Genomic DNA, 25,657 nt, shown 5'->3' with positions numbered 1-25,657 from the left:
TTCCCGATGTTAGACAGTTAAATGTGTTTTCCATTTTGGCCCGTTGTGAAAACATGTTTATTTTCTTTCTTCTACCCTTTCTTTAATCACTTTGCTGTAAGTGTGTTTCTTGGTAATAACATTGTAGCTGCTTTTAATGTTTTATCCCAGTCAGACAATTCCATGACTTTCTGAGCTTAACTGCTGATGGAAGAGAGGTCTTTCATCATCAACCACACATAAGCAGGGCCACTGGTAACATTTGAGAGACAGTGTGTGTAGTGGCTTAGGAAGTCGTGTGGTTTCTCGTTAGAGAACACAGCTAGGAAAGAAGTAATCACAGTGGGGTGTATTAGTTTCCTAGCACTGTTATAACAAATTACCACAAACTGGGTGACTTAAAACAACAGAAATATGTTCTCTTAAGTGCTAGAGGCCAGAAGTCCAACATCAAGGTGTTGGCAGAGGAATATTCCTTTTGGAGGCTTCAGGGGAGGCTCCTCCTTCCTTGCCTCTTTCAGCTCCTGGTGACTGCCAGCCTTGAGGCCACATCACTCTAATCTCTGCTGGAATCTGCGCATGGCCTCGTCTTTTGTCTCCATCAGATCTCTCGCTCACTCTCTCATTTTCAATTTTCTTTTTAGAGACAGAGTCTCACTTCGTCACCCAGGCTGAAGTGCGGTGGCACAATCTTAGCTCACTGCAGCCTCAAACTTCTGGGCTCAAGTGATCCTCCCACCACAGCCTCCCAAGTAGCTGGGACTACAGGTGCACACCACCACACCTGGCTAATATTTTTTGCTTTTTGTAAAGGCGTGTCTCACTATGTTGCCCAGGCTGGTCTCGAATTCCTGGGCTCAAGAGATCCTCCTGCCTTGACCTTCCAAAGTGTTAGGATTAAAAGCATGACCACCACACCTGGCATCTCTCTTTAAAGGATACATGAGGTAGCATCTAGGGCTCACCTGAATAATCCAGGATAATCTCGCCATCTCAGGATCCTCAATGTCATCACATCTGCAAAAACCCTCTTTCCAAATAAAGGTAACATTTACAGGTTCCAGGGATTGGGCTCTGATATTTTTGGGGCCACCATTCAGCTCACTCCAGGAGGTCTTAAAGGAAGTCACTGATGTGTTAAGAGACAAATAGTTTAAGGACACTTTGGGCTTTGAGCTAGTACATATCATTTATCATCTAGGCCAGGATGCTTTCAAGATTGAAAGGGAGCTCTATGGATAACTGTGCTGGGAAACAGGTGTCTGCCTAGACTGTCCTGGGCAAGTGACATAGGGCCACCCTCTCTATAGCCTCTGGACTGACCTTGGAGGTGGCCAAGACACATAAGCTGTCCTGACACCATTATTTCTTACATGTCTGTGTAGTCAGTGTGACTCATATTGTAGTGAGGAGACAATTTTGTTCTCTCCCCAAACTTCTGAAAGAGGAATTCTTAATTCTTAATTTTATCTATTATTTGAGGTATGCCTTTGCTTTATTTTTTTGAAATGGAATCTCGCTCTGTCATTCATGCTAGAGTACAGTGGCACAGTCTTGGCTCACTGCAACCTCTGCCTCCAGGGTTCAAGCAATTCTCCTGCCTCAGCCTCCCAAGTAACTAGGATTATAGGCATGTGCCACCACACCTGGCTAATTTTAGTATTTTTAGTAGAAATGGGGTTTCGCTATGTTGGCCAGGCTGGTCTCGAACTCCTGACTTCAAATGATCTGCACACCTCGGCCTCCCAAAGTGCTGGTATTACAGGTGTGAGCCACCGCGCCTGGCCCACCTTTGCATTTTTTAAATGACTGATAATACTTTTCCCAACTATTCCTTCCTTACCTTGGATCACATGGCTTGGCTTTGTACTGAGAAACTGTACTTCGGTGAGGGGAACAGGTATTTAGTAAGCACCTAAGAGAGATGGCCGCAGCCTGTTAGCATACTTCATCTCTTAGAATCTCTTAGACAAGTGCTACTGTTTACCAGTACAGGTTAATGATGAGGAGACCAAGCATGATTGGGGTGGGGGTGAGGGGTAGGGGAAATGCACTTCTACCTTTTTGCTTCATTTAGGAAGGCATAAAGCCATGTGGTGTTAGATTGTGATGAGAAGCTGTGGCTACACTTGATCTCTCATCCCAGAAAGAAAATTCTCCTGCGCAGCCACAGGAGGAGCTCTGGGCAGCCCTCCGAGACTTGCTGTTGTGCTTTTTCCCTTCCCTTAGGACTGTATTACCTATGACGTCTAATGACAATGAAATTCTGTGTAATTGCTCTACTTGGAATTCCTTGCAAAGAAGCCCAGAAAAAAAAAATCTAGAAGCTCTTAACCAGATTCAAAGCTGGTTTTGTTTTTTACTGTAAACCTTGTTGCTGCTTTTTAAGCAAGCCCTGCACACACGTAACATTTTATTTGGGGTTTTCGTTGTATGTACAAGACACCAGGGACAGATTCTGATGGCGAAGGAATGGTTTCATAAATTAGGACACATCCATACAATATAATATTAACATAGAAAAATGATGATGATGTAATATTAATTGTAAAAGACATGGTGCCAAGTGGTCTGAGCTCTGGCATTGAGAATCAAGTAGGCTCAGATTTGAATTCCAGCACCATTATTTACTCAGTTTGTCCTTTGTAAAAGTTACTTAAACTGTCTGTATCTTTAGTTTCCTTATCTGTAAATTAAGTACAGCACTAGCTACTATTTATGAAGTACCTACCATATCATAATACATGAGTGGGCAGGCTTTTTCTGAAAAGAGCTGAATGTCATTTTGGATGCCATTTTGGATGTCAATGTCAGTGGGCCACTGGGTCTATTGCAGCAGCTCCACTCTGCCATTTTAGTGTGAAAGCAGCCGTTAGTCAATGTGTACATGAATCGGTATGGCTGTGTTCCAGTAAAACTTTATGTGCACTGAAATCTGAACCTCATATAATCTTCAGATGTCACAAAATATTGTTCTGCTTTTGATTGTTTTTCAACCATTTAAAGACGTAAAAACCATTCTTAACTCACTGGTTATGCAAAAACAGTCCGTGGGCTAAGTTTGGCCCATGGATTCTAATTTGCCAGTCCCTGCTATAGAACACACTCAATAACTGCTGGTTCCCTTCCCTGGTAAAAACAAGAGGTTGGGCTGGGCATGGTGGCTCACACCTGTAATCCCAGCACTTTGGGAGGCCGAGGTGGGCAGATCACCTGAGGTCAGGAGTTCGAGAACAGCCTGGTCAACATGGTGAAACCCCATTTCTACTAAAAATGCAAAAATTAGCCAGGCATGGTGGCATGTACCTGTAATCCCAGCTACTCAGGAGGCTGGGGCAGGAGAATTGCTTGAACCCAGGAGGCAGAGGTTGTAGTGCAGTGAGCTGAGATCTCACCACTGCACTCCAGCCTGGGTGACAGAGCAAGACTCCATCTCAAAAAGAAAAAAAAAAAAAAAATAGTAGATTGTGGGCAAGGCTGGGAATAATGACTTCTGAGGCGGGTAAAGGACTTGTAGTTTGGGGATTTCTTTTTTCAAAATCATTTTCAAGATCATGTTCTCTTTTCAATAAAATTTTCTTTTGTTTCCTTTTTTGTACCAGAGAAATTGAGAACAGTTTTTCCTGATGTGAATTTCTACAGTCTTGTAATTTTTTTAAAAGCCTGTCAAATTTACACTTTTCGAAAGGCGATGTTTGATGCATTGAATAACATCTGGAATAGCCTGGGACTCTGTCATGATTGGGCTGACTTGCAAAACATTTGACTTTTATGCATTTTTCACTAGGGGAGCTGAGTGTTTTACTTTTGGCTACTGTACCTTGACTCTACCTTTGTTTCAATGCTGTACTTTTCTTTGTATAGGCTAGCAAGTCAGTTAACTAGTAAATCATTTTTCCTGCAAGATTCAGTTGGGTATGAGCCGAACTCTGAGACACAGAACAAAAACCAAACTTGTAAACAAGGTGTGAAGAAGAAAATCAGAAAGTGTGAATTTAGAAATTACCCTGTGGTTTGGATCCCAGAAGTTAAGAAACACTGGATGCCACTGAGGAGAGATGAGAAGGGAGGATTCTTTTTGCTGGCGCCTTAGTCTGTGCTGCTGTAACAAAATACCACACACTGGGTAATTTATAAAGAACAGAAATATTCTTTGGTGCCGGGCGTGGTGGCTCACGCCTGTAATCCCAGCACTTTGGGAGGCCGAGGCGGGCGGATCACCTGAGGTCGGGAGTTGGAGACCAGCCTGACCAACGTGGAGAAACCCCATCTGTACTAAAAGTACAAAATTAGCCGGGCGTGGTGGCGCATGCCTGTAATCCCAGCCACTCGGGAGGCTGAGGCAGGAGAATTGCTTGAACCTGGGAGGTGGAGGTTGCAGTGAGCTGAGATCATGCCATTGCACTCCAGCCTGGGCAACAAGAGTGAAACTCCGTCTCAAAAAAAAAAAAAAAGAAAGAAATATTCTTCGAACGTGTGTCGTGGGAGGGGGGGAAAAAGGACAAAAATGTATTTTCTCATAGTCCTGGAGACTGGAAGACCAAGACCAAGCACCGGCATTTGGTGTCTGTTACGGGCTGCATCCTCCAGAGGGAAGAATGCTGTGTCCTTACATGACAGAAGACGGAAGGGCAAGTTTGCAAAATGCTGCCTGAAGCCTCCCTTAGAAGGACCTTAATCCCGCTCTCAAGGGAGCAGCCCTCAGGGCCGAATCACCTTTTAAAGGCCCCACCTCTTAATCCTATCACATTGGCAACACCTGAATTTTAGAGGGGACCATTCAACCCGTAGTAACTGATTCGACAATTGTAGGAAAAGCACAAAATTGATTAGCGTTGCAAATCAGGTTCTATTACAAAGCAGTTGTAGCAACTGATTTGCTTTTTTTATTGTCCTGGAACTTTGTTACACTAAATAATTCTCATAATTAGTGAGGCTAATGAGTAAGCCTTGGACATTTAGTGTTAATCTGTTAGTAAATATTTATTGAAGAACTATCAAATGCAGAGTGTGGAACTGTGTTCTGCGGATGATGTGAAAATCTCCAAAACCAATTGTTTGCCCTTGAGGGATGTATTCTAATTGTGAACTATGACATTTGTACATATAATATATCGGAACATCTATCTTTCAGCAGGTATCACAAGGCAGTCCCAAATGGTAGGGCCAAATGCTTACCAATTCTGTGCCCCCTTAGAAAGGAGAGATGATTCCTGGAGTGCTGCCTTAAAATTGGGAGATTTGAACCAGACCTGGAGGATCAGACACATTGGCTCGGCAGAGGCAGTGGAATAGGGACAAGGCAGGCATGTGGGTATAATGGCCAGACTTCAAGTGTTTTCTAGAGGAGGAAGAGCAATCCCAAGGCCGACTTCAGGGAGGCTTCCTGAAGCAGAGGTGTAGGAAAGGAGCTGTTCCTAGGAGGCTGCAGCCAGACTAGCTGGAGAACTTGAGAGAATAAAGCTGAGAAAATTCGATTTTATCCCAAAGGCAACGTGGAATGTAGTACAGGGGAGTTAAATGATGAAAACATGAGTTATGATCTCTAATTAGTGGAGAAGATTGAAAAAATAAAAAACAAGAAAAATATATTTTCCTATAATCTCACGTTCTAGAAACATCTGTTAACTTTTTAGAGTGTTTTCCTCTTATTCTTTTCTTTGTGTTTTGAACATACTTATATACTTTTTTTTTTTTTTTAGACGGAGTCTCACTTTGTCGCCCAGCCTGGAGTGCAGTGGCGCAATCTCGGTCACTGCAACCTCTGCCTCCCGGGTTCAAGTGATTCTCCTGCCTCAGCCTCCCAAGTAGCTGGGACTACAGGCATGCGTCACCACACCTGGCTAATTTTCTGTGTTTTTAGTGGAGACGGAGTTTCACCGTGTTGGCCAGGATGGTCTGGATCTTCTGACCTTGTGACCCACCTGCCTCGGCCTCCCAAAGTGCTGGGATTACAGGCGTGAGCCACCGTACCCCATATATACCTATTTTTAATGATAAAATATATATTTCTTTTTAAAAAGTGCTATATTCGGTAAAACACAAATAATCTGTTAACATTTTTTATGTAATTCCTTCCTGCATGTGTTTTTACATGAATGTATTTTTTATGTGTGTGTGTGTAACAAAGATCATTTGAATGAAATCTTTTTTTAAGCTTTTCTTTTTTGTGGCTGATATATAGAAATACTGTTGTTTACAACAAAATGCTGAACGCCACCTAGGTCTAATCATGTGTCTGTATAATCGCTTGAATTTCTTCGATGTGGGCAGTTGTATTGTCCATAATTTGTGATGTGGAAACCAAAGCTATAGAGAAGTTAGGTAATTTTACAAAGAATGTAATGTCAGTAAATGACACTAAGTATGAAATTAAATAGTAACTATTATCAATCCCCTTACAGTATTCATTCTTTGACCTTGTTTTTTTCCATTGTAATAGTGTTAACATCCAACTGTTGGCACATGAATTCCTCTTTAATAGCTGGACTTCTTTAGCCTCTGGCTGTGTGAGGGTCTCTTGGCCTCAGTGATCTCACATGTGCCACTCGGTCCTTCTAGAACACTATTCTCCTAACCTTTGCTAAACTTGCCTTAGAAACGATTTCCTCAGAGGGACCGCTAATAATGATCTTGTTTAAACTTTATGTCCTTCCTACTACTATCATCTTACTCTCTCGGTACCTTTTATTTCTACACACTTATCATGATTTCAGTTATACATATTGTGACATTACATGTACATGTGTTGAACTGTTTGCTTCTTTTATACTTGTTCTCTATACCCAGCGTCAAGCACTTAGTTTTGCAGTGGTATATGTAAATAGTAAATGTTTGCTGAATAAGATGGAACGAATATATCTTTTGCTGTTACAACATGTATAATTTTCTTTTTGATGCTTCGTTGATTGCATCTATGATTTATCTTTCTCATGTACGTCCTAATGGGAGGAATCTAACAGTATCCATCTTTTCCTGTTATAAAATTAATGTTCTTATTTTTAGAGTCGTGCCCCAATTTCTGCAAAACTTGTGGCCAATATGCTGTCGGTGGCCGGGGCGGATCACATCATCACCATGGACCTGCATGCCTCTCAGATACAGGTATCCATGTTTTCCTTTTGCAAATGGTTAAATCAAGTCTGTTAAATTAAATAATCTTAGAAGAGGTAACATTACTTGTGTTTGAGTTTATATATGGCTACTCTCTTGGATTTTTGTCTTTACTAAACTTGGAAATATAATTTGATATTAGTACTTCCAGTCTCTATCAGCACCTTGCCGCCCAATCAGTTTTGGAGGAGTGGGGATGGCTTTTTGGTAGTAAACTCTATGTAGTTCCATCTCAGCTTATGGAAAATAATTAGAATGGCGGAGTCATAATATCATAATATACATTTTTTAACTTCTTCATAACTTATGTTCTTTGTCTCTAAAACAGGCCAAATTTTACTGTGCCACTTTGTGTTATATAATGAACGTGAAGTATTTGATTTATAATAAATACCTAAGAGACAACAAACCTTTTCCCTCACTGTCCTGCATAGCCATTCTATTCCTCAGAATATAGGCCATCATAAGACAATAGAATATGTCCCAAAAGACAGATTGGACTGAAATATGCCCCTATAACATATCCGTCTTTTGATTTAATTCTGTTTAAAATTAACAAAAGGGCGTCTGTTATAAAAGCTTCTTTTGAACAAAAAATGCAAATGTTATTTAATGAAAGCAATTATTGTTTTAAAAAAAAAAGGAAAAAACAAAACAAAACAAAACCCTGCAACATGACACTCACTTCTCCCTTTAGGGATTCTTTGATATTCCTGTGGATAATTTGTATGCGGAGCCCGCAGTCCTGCAGTGGATTCGGGAAAACATTGCCGAGTGGAAGAACTGTATCATTGTTTCACCTGACGCAGGGGGAGCCAAAAGGTATCATGCAGGCTACACCTTGCAGATTTCTCCATCTGCTGATTGGTTTTTCCTTTTGCCATGTATTAGATAAGGAAGCATGCTGTAAATTACTTAAAACTTTATTTTGCTAATGAGCAAGTAGGTAGACCACAGGCTTCACTTTCAGAGCAGAAACCCATCATCTTTGTTAATATTTCATCATTCAGGAAAGAAGAAAATATACACAGAGACACACATACACAATAGGTATATGTTGGTTTCTTTGTTTTCAGCAAAGGGTAGATGTGTTTGAGGTTTTTTTAAGTTATTGTTTTCTGATTATAAAAGTAATGGGCCTAATTGGAAAATAAGTCTTTTAATTAACAGCACTTGGAAATGGTAGCCAAAATAGAACAAATTTTTTTAAAAGAAATCTCTGTACATAGAATACCAAGAAAGGGAAATATCTGAGACCAAGAAATAAAGCAGAGGCTGAAAGCCATGGCCAGGTGGCTTGGGGGATGGGCATCAGGTCCAGGAAGAGTCTGGTGGCTTGGGTTTTAATGCTCACGTGGAAACCCCCATAAAGAAGGGAGCTAAAGCCAGGCACGGTGATGTATGCCTGTAATCCTAGCACCTTGGAAGGCCGAGGCGGGAGAATCACTCGAGTCCAGGTGCTCCAGGCTGCAGTGAGCTATGATCACACCACTGCACTCCAGCCTGGGTAACAGAGTGAGACCCTGACTCTAAAAAAAAAAAAAAGAAGAAGAAGAAGAAGAGAAGAGGGCTGAAAGCCAGATTTCTAGCCAAAAGCCAGGGGAAAGCCCGTCTTTACCTCGGCCTTTGGATTAGGGGAGGAAATAGTCACCTATGAGAAGTCAAACCACGAGCCTGTGAGCCTGTGCCACATTCAGATGTGGAGTGGAATACACACGGAAATGTGCTCCAGGCTGCAGAGCCCCTGCAGAGGGAGAATTTCACAATCCTAGCTGCTCGGTGAGTGCTCCCTGCTCAACGTGACCCGATGCTTGATCCAAAGTTAGAAAACCAAGAGAACACAGTCCACGCACACCCAGCACGTGCAGACAACAGGGCAGCAGGCAGCCAATACTTGGGGATAAAAGAACAATTACTGGACTATCAAATAAGTAAGTTTAAAAGGAAACTGAGGTGAAGGAGAGTTAACAACCTGGTAGTAAGAGTATGGCAGTGATGACGCACCTAGTGGTGTGAGAACGTGGTACTGAATAGCACATCTCAAGGGCTTGGCAGAGATACTCCAGGTGTTAACAAGCAATCGGGGTACAGGGTGTTCACAATCAAGGATGAGCACAATAAGAGAATGCTGCAAACTGAGGCTTGGTGACCCAATGACCTTGTAGAGCTTTGCAGATGCTGTCTGGGAAGAAAAAAGGCTGGGAGGGGAGTTTTATTGTGTAGGTAGAGACCTCTATAAGGGAGAGGTAGGAGAGACTTCTACCCACCCCCCAGTCCAGTGAGGAAGCGAGGAAGCTCTAAATGTGCACTAATAGAGGTGTGATGAAAGTGACAAGTGATCAGCCTTCGGCATGTCTGACATCAAAAGCCTGTCCCTCATTCGGCACCCTCATCTGCCTGCAACCCAGCTGAGGACCTAGGATCAAACGCAAAAGCTTAGAAGTAGCCCAGAAAGTTGTCTTAACACTCTTGCAGGGAAACACAGGCCCTGATTCTTAGAAGAGCCTTGTTCATTCTGCTCAAAGCTGCCTTCCAACGGCTGCTTGGGTTCCCAGCACAGAAGAGAAGGAACAGACCATACAGCTGGAGATCAGCCTCTGTCAGCAGCAGGAAGTGGCTGTGGCCAGGGAGGAGACACAAATATATAAGAAACGGGAGCAGAAAGTTAACTTGCAAAGACCCTAGATGGGCAGTCACGGGGTGGAGAGCAGCGCTGTGTCACTTAGCCTATTACTGTACGGTGTGTAATGTTCACAAAATTGCCCTTGGCCAAAAATCAAGGTTGAATTACGCTGAGTGTCCTCTGCAAAAGATTGTGAGCAACATTTTGGAGTCGTATCTACTTGCAGTTGACTTGGAAAGTTCTGCAAGTCACATGGAATCTGCGTTCAATGAGGCAAATGCACTGGCCTGATGGAAGGTTAGAGGCAAAGAAGCCAGCCAAAGGGGTACAGGAGCTAGCCTCAGATGTAACTGGGTTATAATAACAGCTTTGTTACAGTGTAATTCAAATACGTACAATTGGCTGGGCGTGGTGACTCACACCTGTAACCCCAGCACTTTGGGAGGCCAAGGCAGGTGGATCACTTGAGGTCAGGAGTTCAAGACCATCCTGGCCAACAGGGTGAAACCCCGTCTCTGCTGAAAATGCAAAAATTAGCTGGGCTTGGTGGTGCACGCCTGTAATTCCAGCTATTCAGGAGGCAGAGGCAGGAGAATCACTTGAACCTGGGAGGTGGAGGTTGCAGTGAGCTGAGATCATGCCACTGCACTCCAGCCTGGGTGACAGGGCGAGAGTTCATTTCAAAAAAGAAAAAGAAAAAACCAAAAAACTCCAAATATGTACAATTTACCCATTTAAAGTGTCCAGTTCAGCAGTGTTTTGCATATTCAAAGATCTGTGCAACAGTCACTGTCTAATTCCAGAACATTTTTATCACCCCAAAAAGAAACCCTATACCCATTAGCAGTCACTCTTCATTTACTTCCCCCAACCTTATTCCTGGCAGCCAGGAATCTACTTTCTATCTTTCTGGGGTTATCTTTTGGAGGCTTTGTATATCAATTGGTAGTATAGGACATGGCCTTTCTGTCTGGCAGATATCTTTGTAAACCAGAAAATATTATTTTGGCAGCTACTCAGCCCAAAGAATAGTAGATTCCACAAATTTGTTTGACCATCTTTCTTTCCTCCCCCAGCCTTGTTTTTATATACATAGTGTAAGAATATAATACATGCTCTTAGCAGAAATTCAGACAGTACAGTCCCATCCCCGTTCTTTAAATGCCACTGTTATTTCCAGTGTCAGAATTGTGTTATTTAAGCATATATCTGCCTATTTATTTCACACAAATGGCAATGTGATGTACACAGTTCTTCATTGTGCTTTTCTAAAAAACTCACTTGCTGTATCTTAACAATGATTCCATAGCTGTGTTGTACAGCTGTGCAATATTCCCTTGTGTGCTTGTACCACAGCTCCTATGAGTCAGGCCCCCTCTTACCCATTTGTAGGTGCCATTGTTTGCACTCTTAAATGCAGTTCTGAAGCAATATCATTGCTTTGACATGTTGTACACATGTGCAAGTAGGATACATTCCTAGAAGTGGAATTGCCAAGTCAAAAGGCATGAGCCATTTTAGGTTTGATGGGCAGTGCCAAAATATGGTCTTTTCCAAGAGATATACCAGTTGACGTTCCATCAGGAATGGATGCCGGTGACTTTCTACACAACCTTGCTCACACAGTGGGTTATCAGGCAGTTTACTTCCAGATCAGGTAGGTGATCTATGGCCTCCTCTTCCTGTGAGCTCAGGTTGCTGTGGGTGAGGGTAGTGCCCTTACCAGGGCATGTTGATTTGCCATGAAAGGGGTCTCTATTCAGATCTTTTGCCTATTGTTCTCTTGGCTGGGACCTTTCTTGTGGATTGTCTATAGTTCTGCATAGACAAGAGATCACAGCTGTTTCTCATGTGTGTTGCAAATATTTCTCCAAGTTTTTTCATTTCTTCTCCTTTTTTGTACTTTTATTCTCTGCAGGACTTTAAAAACCTTCTTATATAGTCATGTTTATTTTTTCTTCGCATTATGGCTTCTGAGTTTATGTAGGAGTCATCCTTCTCTTAAAATTTGTCTTCTCCCATGATTTTGTATATTTTTTTCTTTTTTAATGTCCCAAGTTTACTTCCATCTGAAATTTATTTTGGAATAAAGAATGAAATAAGAATCCAGCCCCCCCCACCCTACTGTCTAGTTTTTCCAAAACTGTTTATTAAATAATCCACCTCTGTTGATTTGAAATGGCATCTTTCATCATATACAGACTTCCCCATTTCAAATAGATAGCTATTTGCCAACTCCTACTTTTAAAAAATGCAGAATAAAGTAAACAGAGTAAATGGCTGGGGTTCAGATGCTGTTTTGTTTTGTTCAGACCTCCTTTCAAGCAATCTGCACTCAACCACCCCTGCTCCCTCTGTCAGGAAAATCAAGCTTTTTAGGGACATACATTTCAGATTTTTTTGTCACCTCCTTTCTCTTTTCCAAGTGTTTCCACAACACATCATTGTCATCTTCATGTTCTAGCCCCCAACTGACAGTCTCCTCAGAACAGCCTTGCAGGTAATACATGACACATGCGGTTGACATTATCTGTGGCTTCTTTGCTTGATGCAAAAAGTCACATTTAGCAAAGGAAAATACTGTACATTTCTGTCTGACCAATTGGAGTTTGTTGCTTTAGAAAAAGCTTTGAAAGTTGACGCGTTACAGATAAAACTGAATGTTGCCACAGGAGGTCACTCTTGGGTAGGCTTTGTAGCTTGGTTGGGTTACCCATGGAAAACAAATTAAACCTAAGAAACCTACCTACCACTGCTGAGATAGCAAGTGTCAACCTAAAAGTGGTATGGGAAGAGGGTAAAACTGGATAACTCAGGTTTAACTTTTTTTTCTGATTATATAATTTTTGGAGATGCTCTATAGGAAATTTGGAAGGTAGAAAGAAGAAAATCTTAACGACTTTATATCTCGACCAGTAGTACCACTATGAATAATTTGGTGTACTATGTATCTGTCTCTCCTGGGGGAGCTGATATGGCCCACGCACCCACAGAGAAAAGATTGTAAATATGTGCCCAGAAGAAATCCAAAACTGTATGAATATAATTTTCATTCTGCCTTTTTCTGCCTAAGATTTCAGTGTGGTACGTTGTGTCAACATCATTTGTTAGGAGTATGTATTAGGTCTCCAAGATATACAAGGAAAAGAAGAGTTATCTATAGCTTTTTCAGGAAATCATAGTGTTCTAACAACCCAGGAAGCTATTTGCAGGGGTATGTATTTTCCCTTATCTTCTTCTTCTGACATTACCATTGGATACCTTTAAGTGGCTAGGCCTCCCCACTCAAGTAAGATGTCTGTGTCCCCCACTGCCAAGAACCACAGAGCTCACCTTCCTTCCCAGTCCGACTTCCATGCCTACCCTGCTGTTTGCTTGTAAGCAGGCTCATGAGAACAGGCATCACCTGGCAGAGGGATGAAAACAGGTTCTGCTTCAACTTCTCCGGTATAGAACTTCTGCCACAAAGGGCAGTGCTTCCCAGTGCTGGGCTGTGTATTGGTGTCCTGTCATGCCCATATCTGCCTAGTCTTTACCAAATAAGCAGGCGGTAATATATGTGGACATTTTGTGCAAGGTGTTCATGTGTCTTGGGAAAACCTGTCTCATGTTCCCAGAAAGTAGCTTTCCTTACCTGAAGTTTAAGTGACTTTTATGACATTGGCATGTAGATAGTAGAACTGTGCGTGCTTTTTTGTTTGTTTGTTTTTTGAGATGGAGTCTCGCTCAGTCGCCCAAGCTGGAGTGCAGTGGCGCGATCTTGGCTCACTGCATCCTCCACCTCCGGGGATCAAGCGATTCTCCCGCCTCAGCCTCCCGAGTAGCTGGGGTTACAGGCACCCACCATCATGCCTGGCTACTTTTTGTATTTTTGTAGAGATGAAGTTTCACCATGTTGGCCAGGCTCATCTTAAACTCCTAACCTCAGATGATCTGCCCACCTCGGCCTCCCAAAGTGCTGGGATTACAGCCGTGAGCAACCGTGCCCGGCTGAACTGTATGTGTTTTAAGGTGATTATGGAGCAAAATTTTTGTTAGCCTTTAAATTGATTTTTTAAAATTAAATCTTTAAGTAAGGAAACTGTTGACAGCTAGACAAGTTTACAAACAAAGGGTATCTGCTAGGGCTACTGTGGTTTGGGTTGCATCCTGAAGGATGAGTGTTTTAAGGGTAGGATGAGTGTTTTAAGGGTAGGAGAAGCATGGACCTCAACGTAGTAATACTTCCCTTTGCTTCAAGGACGTTGATGTCTTATTCTCTTATCTCACAGTCTCTGTGTTTAACTGGAAAGTTTGGTCCCTTTTCTTTTATGATAATTGACATATTTGGATTTATGACCACCACCTTACCATGTGCTTTTTTTGTTTTGGAGACAGTCTTGCTCTGTCACCCAGGCTGGAGTGCAGTGGCGCCATCACAGCTCGCTGCAGCCCCAATCTCCCAGGCTGAAGTAATCCTCCCACCTTAGCCTCCCAAACAACTGGAACTGAAGGCACATGCCACCATGCCTGGCTAATTTTTGTATTTTTTTTAGAGGCGGGGTTTTACTATGTTGCCCAGACTGGTCTCCAACTCCTGGGCTCAAGCGATCTGCCTGCCTCAGCCTCCCAAAGTGCTGGGATTATAGGTGTGAGCCACCATGCTTAGCTATTATATGCTTTAGTTTTTCCTTCTTCACAAAGTAGACATTATTATTATTTTGGTTTTGTACAATCAACGTTTGTTTAGATTTGTCCACAGATTGATCAATATCTTTGCTCACCTTTCTCCGCCCCTGCCCCCCACCACATCTCAATGTATCTGTGGTCATTTTCCTTTTGCTTAAGTTGCATTCTTTAGGTGGTTATATGTTAGAAATAAATTCTCAGGTTGTATAGTTTGGCTGGAACTATCTTTATTTTGCCCTCCTTCTGGAAAGGCAGTTTTGCTGAGTGTAGAGTCCTAGCCTGACAGCTATTTTCTCATATCACATTGAAGATATGACTCCATAACTTCTGGCTTCCATTGGGGAAGTTGAGGACTTGGCCATCCTTTCTAGGTGACTCGTCTTTATTCTTTGTCTCTTTTAAGCTTTCTTGGTCTTCTATAGTTTTGTTAAGATTGTTTGGGAATTCATTTGTTGGGTTTATAGGATCTGAGGATCCTCAGATCCTATAAACCCAACAAATCATCAGGAAACAGTTGTCAGAAGACATCATTGGTCCTGTGTTTCCTACAGAAATAAGAAACAATAAATATTGCACTGAATGTTTGTGGTTTGAAGTCCCTGAATGATAAAGAAGGAACATATTTGTAAAAAGTTGCATAGGGTTTTTTTATGCAGAATTTTGTCAGAAGACAGTGGTGCTGCATGTTTTTCTTTGAGTGCAAATGTACATTGCTAAGATTTTTTTTAAGATGGCATGTGCTTTGAAAAGAGGATATTGCAGTTTTAAGAGTTTAAAAATCTTTTGAGTGAGAAATATAAAAACATCTTATTTTCACCTCTTTAGACGAAATGAAAGATATTTCTCATTTAAAAAAAAAAGGAAGGCCAGGCGCGGTGGCTCACGCCTGTAATCCCAGCACTTTGGGAGGCCGAGATGGGCGGATCACGAGGTCAGGAGATCGAGACCATCCTGGCTAACACGGTGAAACCCCGTCTTTACTAAAAATGCAAAAAATTAGCCGGGCGTGGCAGCGGGCGCCCATAGTCCCAGCTACTTGGGAGGCTGAGACAGGAGAATGGCGTGAACCCGGAAGGCGGAACTTGCAGTGAGCCGAGATCGCGCCACTGCACTCCAGCCTGGGCGACTGAGTGAGACTCCGACTCAAAAAAGAAAAAAAAAAAAAGAGGAAATATTAGCCGAATAAGTTATACAGAGTTACCATATGACCCAGCAATTCCACTCTGAGGTATATTCCCCAAAGACTTGAAGACGGGGACTCAAACAGATATTTATACAGCAGTGTTCATAGCGGCAGTATTCAGTATAGCCAAAAGGTGGAACCAACCTGAGTGGCCACCAACAGATGAATGGATGAACACAATGCGCTGTATCCACCCAGTGGAATGTTATTCAGACTTAAAGAGGGATGAAGTACTGATCTATGCAGCAATGTGGGTGAACTGTGAACAGTTTATGCTCATTGAAAGAGGCCAGACACAAAAGTGCACGTATTTTATGATTCCATTTATACAAAAAGTTCAGAATAGGTAAATCCATAGAGACAAAAAATAGATTCCTGCTTGGCAGGGCCTGGGGGGAGGGGAGGATAGGGAGTGCCTGCTTAAGGGATGTGGGGTTTCCTTTTGGTGTCATGAAATGTTCTGAAACTAGATAGAGGTAATAGTTGTGCAATATTGTGAATGTACTTGATGCCATTGAATTAATACACTTTAAAATGGTTCCAAGGATAAATTCCGTGTTATGTATATTTTACCACAGTTGAAAAGAAACACTGGCTGGGTGCAGTGGCTCACGCCTGTAATCCCAGCACTTTGGCAAGCTGAGGTGGGCGGATCACCTGAGGTCGGGAGTTCAAGACCAGCCTGACCAACGTGGAGAAACCCCATCTCTACTAAAAATACAAAATTAGCCGGCTGTGGTGGTGTATGCCTGTAATCCCAGCTACTCGGGAGGCTGAGGCAGGAGAATTGCTTGAACCCAGGAGGCAGAGGTTGCGGTGACCTGAGATTGTGCCATTGCACTCCAGCCTGGGCAACAAGAGTGAAACTCCATCTCAAAAAAAAAAAAAAAAAAAAAAAAAAGAAGAAGAAGAAAGAAAAGAAACACTGGTTGTGTTGTGAAAGTCCTCAGAAATGGGGAGGGGAGCCTGGAGCACCTCCCCTCCCTCCCACTGCCCTCTCAGCCCCAGAGACTGCCCCTTCTGTCCTTCATCAGAGCACGCGAGGAGCTCCATTCCTGGTCGCCATCTGAGGATGACACAATGAGTAGGACTAGGACTTTAAAACTAGTGTATAGAGGTTTTATCCTCCATGTACTGCGTCTTAAGTTGGGCTATATGTGTATTGGTCCCCAGAGCATTTTTTCAGCTAAATTGCATAATGACTGTTATTTAAAAAACTGGAATAGGAAAAATCTTAATGTTACATTATGCCTGTGGCATTGTCTTAAAATCAGTTTTACCATTTAAGTCCACTCTTCACAGGAAAATCTGAAATGCCTCAGGCTCACCAACAAGCGAGGCCTGCCCACTTTCTCTTCCTGTTGGCAGCTCAACTCCTCCTGAGCCAGTGATTTTTTTTTTAAAGAGATGGGATCTTGCTATGTTGTCCAGGCTGGATTTGAACTCAGGCTCAAGCCATCCTTCCACCTGAGATTCCTGAGTAGCTAGGCCTACAGGCACAATGCCATACCTGGCACCATTGATGTCTGAGCATTTGCCTTAGATGAGCAGAGGAGCTGGACTCACAGTTTAGAGTCTCCTTAAACCTTGAATGCAATGAAGCCCATCCTGACTAGCTTACATATTAGATGGCTGCATTAACCAGGACTTTTGTCCCCACTATCTGTGCCACAGACTGGGCAAATAGTTCCTAAATAACTTGCTTTAAGTTGTGCCTGTCATGGTTAAAATGCTACCCACAAATACTAACAAATTGAATATCAAATTCTTATCCAGTAGTTTGATCCAGTGGCCAGGGTGCCCGGACAGTCATTCCCAGCCACCCCAATTGCAAGGTCTGCCGTTAGCACATTTCTCCCTGTGGATTGGTAAGTGCCTGCCCCAGACCATGCCTGGGCTGATCAAGAGAGGCCTGATTCTTGCATCGTCTCGAGTGTAGTTGCCTGCTACGTTCCTAAAATACTACTTTAAAGAAGAGATCTCTAGTTGACTCTGTATGAACATGTTCATTTGTGCCTTTGCCAGGGTCACGTCAATTGCAGACAGGTTGAATGTGGAATTTGCTTTGATCCACAAAGAGAGGAAGAAGGCGAATGAAGTGGACCGGATGGTCCTGGTGGGCGACGTGAAGGACCGTGTGGCCATCCTCGTGGATGACATGGCTGACACATGCGGCACCATCTGCCATGCTGCGGACAAGTATGCAGGGCGGTGGGGAAAGCGTTAGGACTTCTCACTAGGAAAGGGAAGCACATCAGCTTTTAGAAATTGGGCTCTATTCTCCTGATTATTGCTGGTCTTGGCAGTGGAGTTTTAGACCAAAGGAGATTCTAGGCCCTTTTATCTTTATACTTCTTTCTCGGGTAGAAAAGAAAGCATGGGCCTTTTCGTTTGCCAGGGTGACCTTGTAGTGTACTTGAAAAAGGGTCAAAGAAGGTGCTTCCCTTTGCCCTGAGCACAAAAGGAAAGATGGTTTTTCGGGCTTCTTCAGTCCCTTGCTTCCTTCCATTTGGCTTTCGTGCCAGCCTTCTCGGCCACATGGGTGTCTGAAGGATTTGTAGACCTGCTGTCCACTATGGAAACCCCCAGCCACACATGGCCGTGGAGCTCTTGGAATATGGCCAGTCTGACTTGAGATGTGCTGAGAGTGTAAAAAGGCCACTAGGTTTGGAGACTTAATATGAATCAATGAATATAAATATCTCATTTACATATATGTTTTTATATTGATTACACATCAAAACAATGACGTTTTGGCTATATTGGTTTAAACGGGTGGCTCTCAAGCAGGAGTGATTTTGCCCCCTCGGAGACATATGGCAATGTCTAGAGACACTTTTTGTTGTCAAGGCTGAGGGGTAGGGTGTTGTTAGTGGGTAGAGGCCAGGGATGCTGTTGAATTTTCCCATAATGCATAGGACAGCCCCCATGACAAAGAATTATCCTGGCTCAAGTGCCAAGGTTGATAGTCCCCGATTTAATGGAATACAAAGTGTTTTGCTTATGCTTGAATGATCCTATCTTAGGTTAATAAATGTGAGTAAAATGTGTTGCATTTTTCTTTTACAGAGCACACTTTTTGCTTTTACCATTCATACTAGGGGAGAGTATGCCAAGAATATTTGCATACCCTTAATTTTTATCTTCTGCTGTTCTACAGGCTGCTGTCAGCTGGAGCCACCAAAGTGTATGCTATCCTTACCCATGGGATCTTCTCTGGACCAGCTATTTCCAGAATAAATAATGCCGCCTTTGAGGCTGTTGTCGTCACAAACACAATTCCGCAAGAGGACAAAATGAAACACTGCACCAAGATTCAGGTAGTGTCTATACCGCAGGCAGCCAAGCAGCCAGGCACCTACTTTAGATCCCTAAAAATAGCATCATGTCTTCTGTGTGTGTGGCTCCTTGCTAAGGCACATGCTTGGCAGAGGCAGCAGCTTCTCATGATGGCAGGATATAAATCATATTAGATCCCTGAAAAAGGCCGGGACCAGCAGAGGTCAACGTTCGCTATTTAGAAGTAGAGAGTGAATAAAATCACAATAGAAAAACGGTCAGAAACGGGCTGTGCTAAAGCTAAACTTAGAATTATCATATGACCCAATAATTCCACCCCTAGATATATGCCCCCCAAATTTGGAAACATATTCAAACAGAAACTTGTACAGACATGTTCATAGCAGCACTATTCACAATAACCAAAAGGTAGAACCACCCAATGGCCATCAACAGACAAACAGACGGCCAAAGTGTGGTCTATCGCTACGATGGAATATTATTCAGCCTTTAAAGGGAAAAAAATCCTGACGCATGCTACAGCATGGGTGAACCTTGAAAACAACATGCTAAGTGAAAAAAAGCCAGATGCAAAAGGAGGAATATTGTGTTTCTAATTCTAGGAGGTACCTGAGATTGGAAAATACATAGAGACAAAGTAGAATGGTGGCTACCAGGGTCTGGGGATAAGGGGGGCGGTGGGGAGTTAGCTATTGTTTAATGACTATATAGTTTTTGTTTGGGACGATAAAAACAGTTTGGAAATAAATAATGGTGATAGTTACACACATTAGGAATGTAATTAATGCCAATAAATTATATACTTAAATGGCAAATTTGATGTTATATATGTAAATTTTAAACTGATAAGAACAGACACTATACTTGATCTTAGTGAGATAGATAGATAGATAGATAGATAGATAGATAGATAGATAGATACACATTCACACAATAAAAAAAATGGGGGTGGGAGCAGCAGGCTGAGCGGAGGATCTTCAGAGCTTTGCTCCTTCCTTTCCCTGCTGATTGGATGCCCATGGGCCAACAGAGAGCTGATAATCATATAGATAGCAATTGGCCTGAAATAAGTCAAAGGGTTTGAGCTCCATTTTGCCTCTATGTCTCTGTGAACCTTGGCAAGTCATTTTTTTTTTTTTTTTTTTTTTTGAGACGGAGTCTCACTCTGTCGCCCAGGCTGGAGTGCAGTGGCTGAATCTCAGCTCACTGCAAGCTCCGCCTCCAGGGTTTACGCCATTCTCCTGCCTCAGCCTCCTGAGTAGCTGGGACTCCAGGCGCCCGCCACCTCGCCCGGCTAGTTTTTTGTATTTTTTAGTAGAGATGGGGTTTCACCGTGTTAGCCAGGATGGTCTCGATCTCCTGACCTCGTGATCCGCCCATCTCGGCCTCCCAAAGTGCTGCAATTACAGGCTTGAGCCACCGAGCCCGGCCATGGCAAGTCATTTCATTGCTCCAAAGCCTCATCTCCCATCAGCAGAGCGTGAAAGTGCATCACAGTGATCTGCTTCATGATTTCTGATTCCTCAGAGAGAAAAGCAGTTTGCTTGACACAAAGCAGTAAGTCTGAAAATGGTCAGAATAGCGATGTCATATATTTTCATGCCTGATTAGCAGTAGTTTAGGATGGGAGTTGGCACACTATGGCTCACAAGTGAAATCCAGCCTGTCATCTGTTTCTGCAAATTTTTATCAGAGCACAACCATGCCCATTCATATATGTATTGCCGGTGGCTGCTTTCACGCTACAATGGGGAAGTTGAGTATTTGTGACAGAGACCCTCTGGCTTCCAAAGCCAAAAATGTTAACTATTTGGTCCTCTATAGTTTGCTAATCCCTGAGTTAGAAGATCACAGTTGTGCTTTTAAATGACGCAGTCAGCGCCTTTTCAGAAACAGAAAGAAAAACCTTCCATATGATGATTAAAGTTAATTTAAAATAACAAATGCCCCTGGAAAAGGGTGTCTCTGGTTAACAGTATCCCTGAAAAGCCTTCTGTCTCTGCACTGAAAATCTCCCTTCCAGGATCCCATACGGGTCTGGTTCAATGGGTTGTAATTTGAAGACATACCCCAAAGCTGTCTGTCCTCTCAAAAGTGTGGGAGGTTTTGATAGCAACACATCACGTATGCTACAGAAATTGTTTCTCAGCTTTCCAGCTGTTCAGTTTTTAAAGAACTCTAACTAAGATGTCCTGCTTCCCTTCTCCCTTTGTTTTTCTCGTTGGCATTTAGGTCATTGACATTTCCATGATCTTGGCCGAAGCAATCCGAAGGACACACAATGGGGAATCCGTGTCCTACCTGTTCAGCCATGTCCCGCTATAAATCCAGAATGGGAGGTGCCCAGCAAGCCTACTCTGACTTCTGACTTGCTTTTGTTTTCTGGATGTTTAGCTGTAGGTACTCAGCAATGATAGGTTAATCACTGGCAAAAGCATCCGATCTTTGTATATGCTAAGATTTATTGTTTCCCCTTCTAAAGCTCAAGATCATTTCTTTCCAGTTTTTGGGGAAATGGTGGTGGTTATTTGGTCTTTAAGTGAACTGTCTTAAATGAGAAACGTTTTTGTCATTTTGACTTTTAACGGGTACAGGTGATCTCTTCCTTTGTTCTTTCAGTACTTTGAGGCGACAACTTTCAAGTATATAATTTCATTGTGGAAGTCATAGTTTATATATTTCGAGGTTGCCAAAGGTGACCTCAGATTAAAACCTTCTGTGTAAATATATATGATAATGCCTATGGACATTTGGGTAAAACCCTGTATAGAATTAATTAGCCTTTTACTTTGGAGTGAACCTTGGAAAATTTATAATTATCATACCATGGATTTTGAATTTTTTTTTTTGATAACTCAGTTTCATATAAACCATCTTGGTTATTGTGCTTAATTTGGACCAAATTTTATTTAGCTTAATATGGACACTGACACATTTTGGGGGGTATACATCAGACATATCAGAACAGTGTAGTTCTGGATCATTTTTTAAATTACCTCTTCTAAAACATAACTGTCACTTACCTGAAATGCTGCATCCTAAAATTCCAAAATTATATTGAGCAATCGCCAAGGCCTAAAGCCAATTGACCTTTAAAGGTAATCATTTCAGCTAACATTAAATTTAAAGCCTAAGAATGTATAGAGCTAGTTTTAAAATAATGATCTCAGATTTTTAAAAAGGATATAGGAACCTGCATTGTCATTCTCTGAATTAAGAACTGATGGTTTCTATCATTATTTAGCCCCACCTTTGTATTTTAATGTCCTTCAGAATACTTTTATGAACCAATGAGACTGGACTTAGCCACACACAATGGAAATTCAGACCTTGACTATTTGGTTTTTCCAGTTCACAAAGGTGATGAAGACTGTCTTGGAGCAACTTAATCCCAGAAGTTGTACATTTCTTGCGGCTCCTGGCGTGGAAACTTAAGTGAGACCACCAAATACATTGGTCCTGTCCAATTCTACTGAATGGGGGTGGACTTGGCACTTTCCTGGCCAAAAACAGGAGCCAGAGAAATATGAATATACCAAAGTTGTTTAGCCTCCATCTTAAATTACGTTAGTCAACTTATAGATATTCATATGATCACTTTTCTTTTTAGATACTACATCAACTAGATTCAGGAATATATCATTTGCAGTGCTTGTATTGGTTTAAAATATAAGATTTTAAGATCCTCTAACATTGTACTAAAAAACTTCAATAAAATCATTCTGACTGCTTTCATAGTTTGTATTATCATTGTGGAGTAATATTTTTTGATGGAGTGATGTGTTGCAGTACCTGAAAATGTTTGCTACTTTACGATTATAGTCCAGCATACAAAATTACAGAAGAGCCAGAAGTTAATTGATGTCAGCTGTTTTCCATTTTGAAGGTGTTTCTTCCTGAAGAACTTACTAGCAATCTCCTTTCCCCCAAAGCATAACAGCTGTGCCACATAAGGTGTCCAAGTTGTTAATTCCACATAAAATTAAAGATGGTACAGTGTGTTCACACATCAGAGTAGTGATGTTCAATATCCATCTATGGGAGCAAACCAAGCTTAAATGTAGGCTGCATAAAACTTGTTCATATTCATTGATTTCAGAAGCACCGAGAAGGATTCCTGTCTCCATAGAACAGCCTGTTCAGTGGTACTTCAAACTACTCTCGTGAGTGCAAAGTAAAGCCATAATTACGTGCTCCTGGTGAAGCTCAGCTGTAAAGTATGTGTAACACTAAGAATGGCAACATGTTGTCTTAAAGTCACAGTGAAATATGAAGAATTACAGCTAGGTCCATCTGAGAAAAAGGGTGATCACAGTGTGTATGAGAGAACATGATAGAATGTACTAGAAAGGAGGAAGGAAGTGAAGGAGAAGTGAAAGCCAAAGACACTTCATCAGCTTTACAATTGCACTTAATAATGATGTCACACCTCTTCAGAGATGTTTCATTTCCTATGGCAAGTCCTGTCTAATCCGCTGGCTGAACTACAGGGGACAGGGAAGTGGTAAAGGGAAAGATGGAGTACTAAGGCATGCAGAGGTTGGAATCACGCTGGGGAGACCAGGAAGGGCTCGGTGATCACCATTAGATGGTTCATGTCAGAATTTTCCAGAGCCCTATGGTGTGTTCCAATGTGGACTGACGCAGGACAGCAGAGGGTGTTTGGTACATGATGTGTTTCAGCAAGGATGTCCCAGGGAAGAAGGGAGTTAGAGGCTGAAACATACTCAGCTATCCTGTATCTAAATTGCGTGAAATCAACAAGGTTCCTCCTTCTCACTACCAATATTTATCTTCCTGATTTATCTCCCTGTGCCCCAGGAACACATCCCTCCACCTTTTTTCTGACCCTGCTTTCCAAGATCACATCCTGGGTGGTTTCCTTTATTGCAGTCTTTGAGCTCTATTTCCTATTCTGAAAGCATAATGCCCAGGAACACAGACTTCACCACTTACCAGAGTTTTAAAACCAACAGCAACAACGACCTTGGGTTGGTTACTTAACCCCTATGCCTCAGCGTCCTTACATGTGAGATGGGGATAATAAATGAGTGTGAAGTGTTTAGAATTGCTCGGTTTGTACATTAACTTCAGTTTTTAGAGAGAGTCTCCTGAACTACCCCTAGAAAGAATGTAAGGTATGAAGAGGCAAGATTTTCATGCGTTTTCTAGGTGTTAAGCCTAGAAGGGAACAGAATGCCCTCCTGCCATTTTAGAAGGGCTACATTGTCTTGGCATGTGACTGCCTCAGTGAAGGGTAGCATTTAGGTGACAAATAGTTGCATGTTAAAAACAAAAAAACTTGATTATGCTTAAAGTAGTGGTTCTACCAGCATGTCCCGTGGCAGCGCTGGTTTTGCCCACCACATTAAAATTTTTTTTGCCCCAGGGCCAGCACTACCAAGTAGAATATACACATGCTTTTAAAGCTGTTAACCAGGGTGGCCTTACATCAGTAACTGCCAGAGGAAAAGACTGCTGTAATTATCATACAGAAGAAATACCTGACAAATTATCGGATTCCAGCACAGTGACTCACTTACTCTAACTGAAAACACTGGCTGTCACTGTGATGACCGGAATGACAGCTAACAGCAGATCTCAGGTACAGAGGGCACGCTATGGGGCAGCTAACTGGAAATACAAGTATGGCTGAGATTCCTGTGGACATTCTGTGTAGAGGAATTGCTGATACTACTCAGAATGCTACAGTGAGGTCTCCTGGTTGTTGTATGATTTTCACTGGTATAGATGAAGAACAAGGCCCTCAGGTGTGAAAGTGTGATCCTCCAGGTTACGGCTGTGATTTAAAGCCACTGCAGCAGGAGTTAAACAAACTGAGTTAACCAGCTTCCTTGAAAAAAAAAGTGAAAAAGAAGTTTGATTGGACATTTGAACAGACAGTGGAAACTGCAATTACATGCCTGTCTACTGTTTTATCAATTGATTTCAAACCTTCAGAAATAGAAGTTGGAGTAGTGACGGTTGAAAATCCTAAATTCGGGATTCATACAGAAGCAGAGATTGATGCGCTCACATTGTTGTTAGTTTACCAAATCCATGATGCCACTTACCGGTGTGTTTGGTAACATCAAACCATTATGGACGTCCCTGGACTGAAAAAGGAGCCTCTCCCACTCCCCCTACTACTGAAGTGGTTAGGACTCTATAAATAAAAACAATGCTTTTGGAATCTCAGCATTTTGGGAGGCCAAGGCAGGTGCATCACCTGAGGTCAGGACTTTGAGACCAGCCTGGCCAACATAGTGAAACCCCAGTCTACTAAAAATCCAAAAATTAGCCAGGCATAGTGGCGCATGCCTGTAATCCCAGCCACTTGGGAGGCTAAGGCACGAGAATCACTTCAACTCGGGAGGCAGAGGTTGCGGTGAGCCATGATTGTGCCACTGCACTCCAGTCTGGGCAACAGCGAGACTGTCTCAAACAACAACAACAACAACTTTCAGCTGGATGCTATGGCACATTCTTGTAATCCCAGCTACACAGAAGGCTGAGGCAGTAGAATTGCTTGAGCCCAGGAATTTGAGACTGGCCTGGGCAACATAGAGAAACCCCATCTCTTAAAAACAACAGCAATACTTCCAGTGGGCAGTAGCAACAACAGATAGGAATGAATGCCAGGTGATTATAGAGATAGTAATCAATTGAGGTCATTTACAACAACCTGATTTCAATGTAGCCCTCATTCACCATCCATCCCATCATAAATACAACCAAAAGTGGTGCCCAATATAAATGGGAAGAACAGTCTTCAGTATCCTAACAGATGA

At 42.3% G+C, this 25,657-nt stretch overlaps 1 protein-coding gene and 1 pseudogene across 2 annotated transcripts in view; both read left to right on the top strand.

Annotated features, from left to right (window-relative positions):
• The window catches only part of PRPS2 (phosphoribosyl pyrophosphate synthetase 2), a 33,902-nt gene extending 11,301 nt beyond the window's left edge, over positions 1-22,601 (top strand). For both annotated transcript variants that reach the window (XM_009197195.1, XM_003917405.3), the window contains exons 3-7: positions 6,985-7,083; positions 7,790-7,914; positions 17,592-17,765; positions 18,727-18,886; positions 21,099-22,601. In XM_009197195.1, coding sequence (XP_009195459.1) covers positions 6,985-7,083; positions 7,790-7,914; positions 17,592-17,765; positions 18,727-18,886; positions 21,099-21,191 — 651 coding nt within the window. In that variant the 3' untranslated portion in view covers positions 21,192-22,601. The remainder of the gene's footprint in view (positions 1-6,984; positions 7,084-7,789; positions 7,915-17,591; positions 17,766-18,726; positions 18,887-21,098) is intronic.
• A 112-nt stretch (positions 22,602-22,713) lies between these two features.
• On the top strand, positions 22,714-25,121 carry LOC103880647 (annotated as a pseudogene).
• The last annotated feature ends 536 nt before the right edge of the window (positions 25,122-25,657 follow it).

Source organism: Papio anubis, chromosome X (genome assembly GCF_008728515.1).
Source record: "Papio anubis isolate 15944 chromosome X, Panubis1.0, whole genome shotgun sequence".
In the NCBI taxonomy this organism is placed as follows: Eukaryota; Metazoa; Chordata; class Mammalia; order Primates; family Cercopithecidae; genus Papio; species Papio anubis.
This window is presented reverse-complemented; position numbering and strand designations above follow the sequence as displayed.